This window comes from Sus scrofa, chromosome 3, assembly GCF_054392235.1.
Source record: "Sus scrofa isolate SSC_HxYL_T2T_F1_AM1 chromosome 3, Sscrofa_HxYL_maternal_Yorkshire_Landrace_v2.0, whole genome shotgun sequence".
NCBI lineage: Eukaryota > Metazoa > Chordata > Mammalia > Artiodactyla > Suidae > Sus > Sus scrofa.
Window position 1 is genome coordinate 119,341,207 of NC_139385.1, and position 14,321 is coordinate 119,355,527.

The window sequence follows — 14,321 nt, forward strand, 5'->3', positions numbered from 1 at the left end:
TCCGACTAGGAACCATGAGGTTGCGGGTTCGGTCCCTGCCCTTGCTCAGTGGGTTAACGATCCGGCGTTGCCGTGAGCTGTGGTGTAGGTTGCAGACGCGGCTCCGATCCCGCGTTGCTGTGGCTCCGGCGTAGGCCGGTGGCTACAGCTCCGATTCAACCCCTAGCCTGGGAACCTCCATATGCCGAGGGAGCGGCCCAAGAAATAGCAACAACAACAACAACAACAACAACAAAAACAAACAAACAAAAAAAAAAAACCCACTTTATCGGGAGTTCCTGTCATGGCTCAGTGGTAACAAACCCAACTAATCTCCATGAGGACTTGGGTTCAATCCCTGGCCTTGCTCAGTGGGTTAAAGATCTGGTGGTGCCGTGAGCTATGGTATAGGTCGCAGACATGGTTCAGACCCAACACTGCTGTGGCTGTGACAGAGGCCAGCAGCTACAGCTCGGATCCAGACCCTAGCCTAGGAACCTCCATAATGCCTCAGGTGTGGCCATAAGAAGACAAAAAAAACCCTCAAAAAACAAAAACCTAAAAAATTCACTTTGTCACAGGTTTAGATATAATGCAACGGAATCCCAGGCAACTAGCTATGCAGGCCTTTCCAGGAATTTCATTAACTTCACACCACTACAACAAAAACATAACTTAGGTTTTTGGACTGAACTTAAGAATAGTACATGGAAGTATTTTGCTCCCCTCTACTCTCCCAATTCATTAACTCCTTGTCTTATTTCTTCACTTGCTACTAACTTGGACAGGGAGAGGTGATACACACACACACACACACACACACACACACACACACACACACACACACACATAGAGTCCTCTCACACTCACACTAGACGGAATTTTTAAAAAATCTGTCCTTGCACATAACCAACAGATAAATTATTCTAAGAATGGTGACTTTCACTTACATGTAGGAGATGTATTTGTCAACGCCTGTAAAATGGAATCCGCTTCCAGGGTAGACATCATTTTCAGCATAAGTTCTGCTTGCTGTTCAAGTCCAACTTCTAGGCGAGCATCTAGGGCTACAAAATGCAATTAAAAGAAAAAAAGATAAAAGCTATTTGATAGTTACTCCTCATGTACTACTTTCTACAATAAATTGTGACATCTGAACCCAAAACAGGGTAAGGAGTGTGTCCTCAGGTCAGAACAACCTGACATGGGGTAGCAGAGCATCTATGCAAAGAAGCCTAGAGATGGGAGAGTGGATATATAGAGAAAGGTAGATCAAATAAGTGAAACAATGATAAAAGAAGCAAACAAATTACGGATAATGACAAGCAGTACCTCACTGTCAGAGAAAAGAGAAATATGGGAAAGGAGAAAAGTAAAACAAAGCATATGGAGTAAAATTACAGTTGGATTAACTAATGTAGTAATGTGAACTCATGGCATTCTACCTACGTAGATGGACAGATACAGAAATTAAATGTAAACAAAAAATGTGTGTACACAATTCCTAGATCTGTCCATCAAGAGTGCATGGAAATGGCAGAAAATTAGAAATAAGTATATCTAGTACTCAAATCTTGAGGTTTTAGTCACATCTCTCTATAAAAAGATTTTGAAGTACCTTTTTCACTCATGAAGTGACTAATTCCCCATCTGGGGAAGGGAAAGTAAATGATGAGCCTAGAGTATATTGTTGTACCAGAAAAAAAGGAAGTGCTCAAAGAAACATAAGGACATGTCACAAAGACAGAGGTCAGCATAAAGAAGATACCACTGGTCTAATCAGGGACAATATGAACATCAAAATAAATAAAGACAGCACTGTGAATGTACTTAATGCCACAGAAGTGCACACTTAAAAATGGCTAAAGTGGTAAATTATATGTTCTCTATGTTTCACCTCAATAAAAACAAATAAATAATGATAATAACAAATTACAACCCAATGACTAAAACAGGAAACTACTGGTCTATACAAATCTAAACAAAGAAACTAATAAATTCTTTAAAAAAGGAATGGTTTCAAAGTATCATTCTGCCACCTCAACCCCCCCCCACTTTTTTTTCACAAAGGCAAAAATAATAACTTTCCATTGGAAAAGATTGGTAGACATCTTTATCAAGTAATCAATACCACCAGTAGTGGGCCAAGTTAAAATCATGAGCCACCTAATAGGATATAATAAGAAAACCCAAACACTATACTTTCTTGATATTTCTGCCAAAGACGCAAGCTGCCAATCTAGTCGTGAGGAAACAGCATATAAACCCAAGCTGAGGGACATTCTACAAAATAACTGGCTTATAAACATTAAAAGCATCAAGGTCATGAAAGCTACCTCTGGCAAAAAGAAATTATGGCAGAATGAATGACACTGAGGAGATATGACAACTATACCTGACCCCTGAACAACTCAGTTTGAACTGCACAAGTACACTTATACAATGACTTTTTTCAAAAATACATACTACATGATCTGTATTTGGTTGAATGCAGTATGCAGAGCCTTGGACTGGGAGGACCAACTGCAAAGGTATACAGATTTTCAACTATGTGGGAGGAGACATCCCTACCCCCACCTTGTTCAAAGGTCAACTGTAAATGCAACACATGATTTTGTGCTGGATCCTTCTGAATAAAGGATATTACTAGACACAAATGCTGAAACTTGAATGAAGTCTTAAAGTTAGTACTAATGTTGCTTTCCTGGTTTCGGTAGAATGTGCTTCCTGATGTTTATGTAGAAGAAATGTTCTGCTTTGCAAAACACAAAATAAAGCCAAAAAACAGATAAGCAACTTACTCTCAAATGGATCAGGATACCAAATGTCCTCTGTATTATACTTGCAACTTTTTAGTAAATGTACGATTGTTTCAAATTTAAAAAAAATATTTTATTAAAAAAAAGTCACATATATGAGTAGAAGACTGCAAAAAGAATACTCAACATGATTTATCAATTTATCACTAACAATAAAAATAAAAGAAAGCACAATTACAACTACTAAGTCACATAACTCACAAATCTATTTTGGAGGTATTATTTTGAGAAATAAATGATAAACCATAAATAGAAGCTCTTCCAAACTGACATACAGCTCTGAGTGTCAGTCACTTTCACAGCATCCCTGTGATAATAAACCCTCTTGGCATATACTTATCCTCAAATTCTCAAGAGACATGGCATACGTAAATTGAAGACTTTTTTTAAGACTAGTTTATGCCTTAAAATATGAACACACACTTACCCTGAGACACTGAAACACTAACTGTTTGTGATCCATTCTTCTCTGTATTTGCTGGTGGCTTTGCTACAGGAATCCCCAGACCTCCAATGTAGGGGTTGTAATTGTAGGTGCCATAATCAGCACCCCAATAGTCATACCATGTACTGCTTATTGGCTTAAAAGAACAGGGAAAAAATTGTGGTTTATTTTTGCCTCTTCACTAAGAGTACATATTATTTACATTATCTAAACTCAAATATGGTTACAAAGTAAACATTCTCTTCACTCTTTAAATTCCTAAAACATACAATCTTGATCTATAGGAAAGGTTCATAATATTCTGTCTTATCCCCAAATCTAAAAATACCTTATTTATGAGAATCTGAGAGGTAACTAGAATCCTTAACAAAATCTGACGCACAAAATAAACCAAAATAATCAGGCATGTATCTCCTTTAGAAAAATGATTTATAGCTAACAAAAGAGTAGACTGCAATGAACTCAACTTGGATGAGCTTAAATGATACTTCAAATGTCCACAGTCCATAACTATACTTTCCATACTAATTTGTGGTTCGTATTAACGTATAAGCTGTACTGATTAAAGGGTGTGAGTTCTCCTTATACTCTTCCACTGATATAATAAAAAATCTACTATGGTACCCAAAACAATTTAACTCTTTTTTTATATTTTGGCCACACCCATAGCATGTGGAAGTTCCTGGGGCCAGGGAGCAAACCCACACCACATCAGTGACCCAAGCCACTGCAGTGACAATATCAGATCCCTAACTTGAAGTGACACAAGGGAACTCCCAAGAAAAATTATGAGTAAACTGAATAATGGGTTATATTAGGTATACTACCCTCTTTTAAGTAATTAATAAAACAAAAGTATAAGATGAAAGATTTTAATTTTAAATATTCTAGTATATCATACCTTAAAAACTTTGGCTGCAAGAGGATCCTTTTCCAAATCAATATCTAAAGGATCAATGTCAACTTCCATTAGATCCTGAAGTAGTTCAAGATCAATTTCTTTATCTTTTTCCAAAGACGAAAGAGGAGGTGCACCTTCAAATAATTGAAAGTGATTTTTTTGTAGAGTATATAACATAAAATTTAATTAATACATTTTAATTGCAGAGAAAGTTCCTTGACTTATATATATAATGTGTATCGACTGCTATCAAAATCTATAAATTCGGAGTTCCCGTTGTGGCGCGGTGGTTAACGAATCTGACTAGGAACCATGAGGTTGCGGGTTCGGTCCCTGCCCTTGCTCAGTGGGTTAACGATCCGGAGTTGCCGTGAGCTGTGGTGTAGGTTGCAGACGCGGCTTGGATCCCACGTTGCTGTGGCTCTGGAGTAGGCCGGTGGCTACAGCTCCGATTCGGACCCCTAGCCTGGGAACCTCCATATGCCGCGGAAGCGGCCCAAAGAAATAGCAAAAAGACCAAAAAAAAAAAATTTATAAATTTTATCCTTGACAATTAAGCATAAAGAAGTATGCAAATGTATCACCCTACAACATACATTTAAAAACACCAGTGCAATAATATGTGACTTCCTAAAGAAAAAGACCATAGGATTAGTCCTTCTGGAGTCAAGCTGCATAAACTTTCCTTCTATAAACATTAACCATTTCTAGAATGAGCAGTATTTTTCATTTATTGCCTCCAATATGTAATTCATTAAATCACGTCCAACAGTTAAGGAAATGATACCCAATATTAAAGTGAAATGCAAAGATTTAAATTTTAAGACTGCTATTCACCTTGTTTTTCTATTATGAATTAAAATTATTTCACTCTCAGATGACTCTACATTCTTAACTAGCCTTCTATGCCTTACAACCCTTATCTTCCTTTCCTTCCCATCCTCTTTTATTTAACATATATTTATAGAATGCCTAGAATATGCCAGGCTATATTTAGGGTTTTGAGTATATAAAGATTAACAGAACCAATGTTTACCCTCCAAGACCTGAGCAGAATTTCAGAGCTGAGGGTACCCTACAGAAATTAAACCAACTACCACAAGGAAGGTGCTTTCACAGACAATCAAGAATGGAGACAGCATCAACGGCAGTCTCCAACATTGCTAGTGGTAATAGAAAAAGCTTCTTGGAGGAAAGCATGCTTTATGTGAATCTTTTTTTTTTTTTTTTGCTTTTCAGGGCTGCATGTACAGCATATGGAAGTTCCCAGGCTAGGTAGGGGTTGATTCAGAGCTGAAGCTGCTGACAGCCTATGCCACAGCCAAAGCAACATGGGATCCAAGCCACATCTGCAACCTACACTACAGCTCATGACAACTCCAGATCCTTAACCCAATGAGCAAGGGCAGGGATTACACCCACATCCTTATGGATACTAGTCGGGTTCGTAACCCTCTGAGCCACAATGGGAACTACCTATGTGAATCTTAGATAAGAAGTTCATCATGCTTTCACTGAAAAAGATACACACTCCCCTATGCTCGCTGCAGCACTATTCACAATAGCCAAGACATGAGAACAACCTAAATGTCTACTGATAGATGGATGGAAGAAGAAGATGTGCTACATATATACAATGGAATGCTACTCAGCCATAAAAAAGATAAAGTAATGCCATTCGCAGCAATATGGATGGAACTAGAGATTTTCATTCTAAGTGCAGTAAGCCAGAAAGAAAAAGACAAATACCATATGATATCACTTGTTTGTGGAATCTAAAATATGGCACAGATGACCCTATCTACAAAACAGCAACAGATGATGGCCGAGGAGAGCAGACTGATGGTTGCCAGGGGGAAAGGGGAGAGAGAGGGATGGATGGGCAGTTTGGGATTTTTGGATGCAAACTGTTATATTTGGTATGGATGGGCAATGGGGCCTACTGTACAGCACAGTTAACTGTGTGTGATTAAGTTACTTTGCTGTACAACAGAAATTGAAGAAACACTGTAAATCAACTATACTTTAATAAAACAAAACAAAAAAATTATATGCATACTATTAAAAAAAAAAAAGAAGTTCATCATGCAAACAAGAGAAGAAAGTCTAACCCCAGATAAAGGAACCACCAGGTAGAAAGGATAAAATCATGAAATAATCTAAGATTAAAGAATGAAACAGGTGAAATGACCACACCACCTGCAATATATAGGAAATAACAAAAACAGAGTCTTAAAAAGTAGGGAGTACACCACTAACGACTGAATGTGAGGATACCCATTATAATTTTTGAAAGGCAGAAAATAAAGAAAAAAAGAAAAATAAAATAAGCCTTTAACCTTACTATCTTCACTACTGTCTTTTATCTGTTTTCTAGGTTGTAATTTCTTCAAGTAGCCAAACCAGACCAATATTATTGTATTATTTTGAGCAGTTAGAGAATCAAAGGAAAACATTTATCAGGGAAATAGCTGGCATGGTTACTAAGGACAAAGGCTTAATATAAAAACTTAATTTTATACTTCATTAATTTTCATAATTTTTAGATATAATTTTCATGTTTTTAAAAAAGAGCCAAAGGATATTTTAAATAAAACATAATTCAAAGACTGTACCTGTTATATCATGTGTCAAAGGTTCATCTATAGTTTCCAGCAACTGAACTGAAGACTGCTGAAGAGAGTCATCAGAGTCGCCAGCTATTGCACCTACATCATCACTCACTGTTCCTTCCTCCATGGCTTCTGCAGCCACAGGAGCCAGCAATTCTCCTGTAGGTAAGAAGATCGTCGATTGCTTTTGTAACTTAGAAACAGACATCCAAAACATACCACAGCATATTTTTCCTCCAGTTTAAAGAACAGCATGTATACTATTCCAACCATAAAAGATTCTGAAGCAAATGAATCCCCACCTATATAGGAACTGATAAGACCCAGTGCATTTCTTTTAAATGCTAAAAACAAGTATCTAGTGGAAAATGCAAAATGTGTAATAGGAACAAAGAGTTATTATAATCACTTTACATGAATTAACACTTATTCATCAAAATAATCTTATAAGGAAGGTACTTTTATTATGCTTATTTTATATATGAAAAAAATAAAGAACAGGGAGTACCTTCCTCAAGTACAAATAGAGAAGTAGGAAGCAGCCCACTACTGGTATTATAAGGAAGCCAGCTACTCCAATATCCCTGCACTTTAACAACCCAAGTACTCCATAAATTCCTCCACTTAACACAACTGTCATATAATTAAAGACAAAAGTAATTCTACATGGTTGCTTTTGCTGTAACATGAAAGATGTCACAATTGCCTTTAACTATTTAGTCCAGCAGTGACAAGCTAATTTTGATATACCCTATTAAAAACAAATCCTAACAAACCTGCTAAAATATCCTGTAGCATACAAGTTAAGGAATACTGAGCCCAAGCACCACCCCAAGATATATCTCCTCTATTGAAATCAGTTCCAACCAAAAGTAATAGCAGTCTTTCCAGTTGGGGTTCATTCACAATCTCACAGAGATGTATAGTTGGCCTGGTGGCATTCGCAATGCGTGCAAGAACCTGTAACACATTTTATAAAATCATACACTTAAATAACAATTACACATTTTCTCCAAAAATAAAGCAATTAACAGTTTTCAATGAGATATGCTTTTGATTTCAAAATAATTCTCTGTAGAAGAAACGTAATTTCACAGATGAAATATTAAAATCCAGTTTAAAATGTGGGTTGAATAGTTTAATACAACCTTCATTGCTATAATTTGACAATTACATATTTTCTATTTTAATTAATAAAAAAGAAGGTCGACTGGAAAAAGACATACTCATATTACCTACATTTCAAGTCTACATTAATCTAATTTCAACTAGGTTAAAAATATACATTAGGTCTCTGAGAAATATGTGACAAATATTTAAAAAATCTTTCGGATTTCCCGTCGTGGCACAGTGGTTAACGAATCTGACTAGGAACCATGAGGTTGCGGGTTCGGTCCCTGCCCTTGCTCAGTGGGTTAACAATCCGGTGTTGCCGTGAGCTGTGGTGTAGGTTGCAGACGCGGCTCGGATCCCGCGTTGCTGTGGCTCTGCCGTAGGCCGGCGGCTACAGCTCCGATTCAACCCCTAGCCTGGGAACCTCCACATGCCATGGCATCGGCCCAAGAAATGGCAAAAAGACAAAATAAATAAATAAATAAATAAAATAAAATATCTTCCAAGGCACATTAAACCAAAACTAAACTGCATAAAAGGAAAAGCCAATGAAAGTACTTTTATTTCTCTTAAAAATAAATTAAAATTGCATTTTTCTTAATTCTTTTTCTTATCCTCTAAGCAGGTAATTATAAATTATGTCTATTAATTTACTTACCTTGCAAACAAACAGTAAGAGATCTGCATGGCAGGTAAAATCCATGGAGAGGAGAAATAGGACAAGTTTCTGGACTACTGAAATACAACGTTCATGGGCCAAGGTAAATGGAAGTGGTTCTATCTCTGGACTTTCTTTTGTTGTTGTAACTTCTGTGTCTAAATTAGAACGGGACCACTCTGCTGTCCGACGTAACCGAATTAAATCCTTAAAGTGCTGTACACAGAAATTAACAATATTCAAATCAATGTTTACAGAATGAGAATTCTTCCAGTACAAATTTATTTATGGAATGAAAATATTCGCTCAGAAAACTTACAACTTTTAAAAGACAAAATTTTTAGGAAACCCTACGTTTCAAAAAGTAAGATTATAGGTGCAGCGGAAACAAATCTGACTCGTATCCATGATGATCCCTGGCCTCAGCAGTGGGTGAGGAATCCAGTATTGCCATGAGCTGTGATGTAGGTCACAGACATGGCTTAGATCCCATGTAACTGTGGCTGTGGCTGGCAGCTGTAGTACCGATTCGACCCCTAGACTGGGAGCTTTCATAGGCTGTGGATGCAGCCCTTAAAAGCAAAAAAAAAAAAAAAAAAAAAAAAAAAAAAAGGGTTATTAAAATATTAAAAACTCACCAATATGTCTTGTATTCTATCTTAGTGTAAGGTATCAGATGTATAACCAAATTTCAGAATGGTGAAATTCTACAGAAAGGCTAATCAGGTCAAATCTAACATTTTAAATAAATATTACCAAAATGTCTTAAACATAATTCATAAAAATTAGATGGTAAAGAAGCCTATATATCTTAAGAATAGAGGAGTTTCCGTGGCTCAGAGGAAATGAATCTGACTAGGATCCATGAGGATGCAGGTTCCATCCCGCCTCGCACAATGGGTTAGGTATCTGGCCTTGCTGTGAGCTATGGTGTAGATCACAGACACGGCCCGGAATCTGACGTTGCTGTGTGGCTGTGGTGTAGGCCAGCAGCTAAAGCTCCGACTTGACGCCTAGCCTGGGAACCTCCATGTGCTGCAGGGCGGCCCTAAAAAAGACATACACACAAAAACAATAGAATATTACTTCATTTCGAAATCTGAAGGAATAACTAATTTCGTATTTACAGATACACAATAAACTTGATTGCTAAATATAAATTTTATCCCCCAAATTAAAAAGTTGCTATTTTTTAAAATTTTGTTTACAAATCACTGACCTCCAATTTCACTCACAAAGGACACACTAGAAAAACTACATTTCCTTCATTTTACTGGAACACAAACCTCTTTAAAGGAAATACACCAGAAAAGTATTTTAAGGCCACATTAATCATATAATTCCTTGAGTGAAATGGTACCTTTTTAATAAAAAAGTGTATAAAATGGATTTTTCTACTGATAGGCAGAATAAATGTATTTAAGTTTCCTGATGATTATTAAAGATACTTAACTATTAAATAATTTAAAACAGTAAAACAAAGGTGACTTTTCTAAGATAATGACATTAAAAAGTATAGATCATACCTTTGAGGTAGCCTGCTTTAATTTTGCTTGCTCTACAAGAAGTTTATATGATGATCCTTTGTTACTCTGTATTTTTTCTTTTTCCATCTGTTCCACCAAAGCCTTCTGTTTTGCTTTTAGTAAGTTAAGTTGCTTTAAAAAAAAAAAAAAAGTTAATCTTACAGCTAACAGTATTAAAAAGAACAAATTAAATTACTGTAATCCTCAGAATCCATACATCAAACTAATAATGGAGTAAGAAATTCTCCGAAAAAATCTAATTTTAACTGTATTGCTGATTAAAAATCACTACCAAATCCCCAACTGAAATCTTCCCATACTGCAATTAAGAATTAGTCAGGAGTTCCTGCTGTGGCACAACGGGATTGGAGGCATCTCTGCAGTGCCAGGACATAGACTGATCCCCAGCCCAGGACAGTGAATTAGAGGATCCAGTGTTGCCACACCTATAGTATAAGTTGCAACTGCTGCTGGGATCTGATCCCTGGCCCAGGAATTCCATATCCTGGGGAGCAGCCAAAAATGAAAAAAAGAAAAAAGAATGAATTCTTTATCTAGAGAAGAAGAGAAAATAACTGGAATACCTTTTTACATACGCCACTAATGAGACTGACTGATAGGCGTACTTTTTAAATGGAGGAAAAGCATTCTTTCTAAGTAAATGGGGAAAATACTTTTATTGTACAATACACTCAGTTTTGTTTTAATGGGAATCTCCTTCAAGAGTAGTACATTTTTTGGTGCGTCTATGTTTTTTACTAATTAACAATTTCATCGAGGTAACTGTAAATTCACATGCAGTTGTTAAGACATAATGCAGAGATCTTGTACACTTTACCCAAATTTCCCCAATAACAACATTTTGCATAAAAACACTATACTATCACAACAGAGTAATGACATTGTTAGAATTTACCAAAATTATTAAGATTTCTCCAGTTTCACTTATACTCATTTATGTGTGTGTGTTTATGTATTTTCAGTTGTATAGAATTCTACACTTTTTTTTTTTTTTGGCTGTACCCACTGCATGTGAAAGTTCCACAGTTGCAGCAGCACCAGATCCTTAACCTGCTGTGCCAAAAGGAAACTTCCTAGAATTTACACATTTGTTCCACCACAAATGTGAATTAACACTGAACAGTCCCTTCTCCCTCCTATCCCATTCCTATACTTGGCAACCACTAGAAGGCTAAAATAAACAGACCAAAAGGGAGAAAAAAAATTCTGCCTAGTAAGACCTTGAAAATCTGTTGAATGACTTAACCACTTTCCCATATATTGAAAATACAGAACATTACTCTAAAGAGAAATTCACTAGAATATTACAGCCATAACTGTAAGTTATGTCTACCTTATCAAAGAGTATTTCCTAAATTTCTACTGTTGCTACATATTTTTGTTATCAGGAAGAAAAAGAACTAATATTCCATTATAAAGAAATGTCGTCCTGGCTGTTATCTCTATATATGAAGAAAAATATATGTGAATGTGAGAAGAAAGACTACAAAAACAGTTTTTCAGAAAACTGTTCCATTGTGGCTCAGCGGGTTAAGGACCTGACATTGTCTCAATGAGGATGTGGAATGGATCCCTGGCCTACTTCAGTGAGTTAGGTATCCAGCATTGCTGCAAGCCACACCACAGGTCAGAGATGCATCTTGGACCAAGTGTGTCTGTGGCGTAGGCCAGCAGCTGCAGCTCTGATTCAAGCCCCAGCCTGGAAACTTCCATATGCCATGGGTGTTGCCACTAAAAAAAAAAAAAAAGAAAAGAAAAAAAAATCCTGAGTTCCTGTCGTGGCTCAGCTGTTAACCAACCCCACTAGTATCCATGAGGACTCGGGTTCGATCCCTGGCCTTGCTCAGTGAGTTAAGGATCTGGCGTTGCTGTGAGCTGTGGTGTAGGTTGCAGACTCAGCTTGGATCCCGTGTTTCTGTGGCCGTGGTATAGGCCAGCAGCTACAGCTCTGATTGGACCTCTAGTCTTGGAACCTCCATATGCCTTGGGTGCGGCGCTAAAAAAAAAGCAAAAAAAAGGAGTTCCCGTCGTGGCGCAGTGGTTAACTACCATGAGGTTGCGGGTTCGGTCCCTGCCCTTGCTCAGTGGGTTAACAATCCGGCGTTGCCGTGAGCTGTGGTGTAGGTTGCAGACGCGGCTCGGATCCCGCGTTGCTGTGGCTCTGCCGTAGGCCGGTGGCTACAGCTCTGATTTGACCCCTAGCCTAGGAACCTCCATATGCCGCAGGAGCGGCCCAAGAAATAGCAACAACAACAACAACAACAAAAAAAAAAGACAAAAAAAGACAAAACAAACAAACAAACAAACAAACAAAAAAACCCCACATCTGTTCCAAAAGTTCTATAATTAACATATACAACAACTGCAATCAAAAAAAACATAATTTTTTTTTGGAGTTCCCATTGTGGCTCAGTGCTAATGAACCTGACCAGTATCCACAAGGATATCAGTTCGATCCCTGGCCTGCTCAGTAGGTTAGGGATCCAGCGTGGCCATGCGCTATGGTGTAGGTTGAAGACAAGGCTCAGATCTTGTATAGCTATGGCTGTGGCATAGGCTAGTAGGTGTAGTTCTGATTAGTTCCCCTAGCCTGTGAACTTCCATGTACCGCGGGTGAGATCCTAAAAAAAAAAGAAAAAATACAATTTTTAATTTATTTTGAAATAATACTGATCTTAATCAATAATATACATTGCTGTACAAAAATATTTTTCCCTAACTGCTTGAGAATAAGTTGGCATATGATAACAAAACATCCCTCAACACTTTTGTGTGTATTTCCCAGAAACAAGACGCTCCTCCTAAAACCACAACACAACCACCAAAAGCAGAGAAGTAATGTCAATGCACTACTACCAACTGACTATTCCTCAGACCCCACTTTAAGTTTTGCTAACTATCCCAATAATGTACTTCATAATAAAGCATAAAATACTAAAATATTGCTAACAAAAATCTACTGAGTCATACTCTAGGTTTGTTTTTCATCGTTATATCCTAAAGTAAATAGAGCAAACATAAATTTTAGCTGAATTTGAAAAGATGATCATTGGTATCACCTGAAATTATTTAAGAGTCTCAAAAAGAAAAAGAAGAGAAAAGCTTCATATCATTTTTCTTGCAAAAAGTCCAATAGTTGCTGATAGCTGAAGAACTTGGCAGTGAAAAAAATTTAGTGCTAAGTCACATTTTTTAAAAAGCCCAAAGCTTTCACTAACTTTCCGAATCTTCAGGGTTTTCATATAAAATCTCATTTCATCCTAAATCAACTATACAAATATTTATAGATGACACACTAAGCTCTATACCGAGCATCAAGGATATAGTATATATTCCTGTACATAATGTAAGTGAAAGAGGAAGACACACTTTTAAATATAATTGTAATAAAGAACTGGCTCATGAGAATCTAACATCAGGAGTTCCCACTAGTATCCATGAGGATGTGGGTTCAATCCCTAGTCTTGCTCAGTGGATCAGGGATCTGGCATTGAGTGAGCTGTCGTGTAGGTTGCAGAAGAGGCTCGGAACCTGCATTGCTGTTGCGCAGGCATAGGTGGCAGCTATAGCTCCAATTTCAACCCCTAGCTGGGAACTTCCTTCATATGCTGTGGGTGCGGCCCTGAAAACAAACAACAAAAAAAGAATCTAACATCAGTTATAAACTCAGGTTAACAAAATAAAAGAACTGGGAGTTCCCACTGCGGTTTAGTGGGTTTAGAACCCAACAAGGTGTCCATGAGGATGCAAGTTCAATCTCTGGATTCTCAGTAGGTTAAGGATCCGGTGTAGCCAGCAAGCTATGGTGTAGGTCGCAGGCTCAGATCCAGCATGGCAGTGGCTATGGCACAGGCTGGCAGCTCTGATTCAACCCCTAGCCTGGGAACTTTCACATGCCAAGGCATGGCCATTAAAAGGGAAAAAAAAAAGAATCCTGACATAAACTTATGATAAATATAATAAAAGGAAAAACATAGGATACATGGGAAACACATTTTCTGGGATACTAATTTAGAAATCAGGCAAGGAGTTCCTGTCGTGGCTCAGTGATTAACGAATCCGACTAGGAGCCATGAGGTTGCAGGTTCTATCCCTGGCCTTGTTCAGTGGGTTAGGGATCCAGCATTGCCATGAGCTGTGGTATAGGCTGCAGATGAGGCTCGGATCCCCGTGTTGCTGTGGATGTAGGCTGGGTGTAGGCCGGTGGCTAGAGCTCCGATTGGACCCCTAGCCTGGGAAAGTCCATA

The 14,321-nt window shown here is 37.6% G+C and overlaps 1 protein-coding gene across 47 annotated transcripts in view; it reads right to left on the reverse strand.

Moving 5' to 3' along the window:
- Window positions 1-14,321, reverse strand: part of BIRC6 (baculoviral IAP repeat containing 6) — a 256,491-nt gene that overhangs the window by 113,042 nt on the left and 129,128 nt on the right. For all 47 annotated transcript variants that reach the window (XR_014842325.1, XR_014842324.1, XR_014842323.1 and 44 more), the window contains 7 exons: window positions 10,054-10,185; window positions 8,528-8,743; window positions 7,533-7,716; window positions 6,760-6,915; window positions 4,145-4,278; window positions 3,226-3,379; window positions 930-1,046 (listed from right to left, as the gene is read on the reverse strand). Coding sequence is in view for 42 of the 47 variants with exons in the window: in XM_085019687.1 (XP_084875813.1) it covers window positions 930-1,046; window positions 3,226-3,379; window positions 4,145-4,278; window positions 6,760-6,915; window positions 7,533-7,716; window positions 8,528-8,743; window positions 10,054-10,185 (1,093 nt within the window). In the remaining 5 variants the exon portion in view is untranslated. The remainder of the gene's footprint in view (window positions 1-929; window positions 1,047-3,225; window positions 3,380-4,144; window positions 4,279-6,759; window positions 6,916-7,532; window positions 7,717-8,527; window positions 8,744-10,053; window positions 10,186-14,321) is intronic.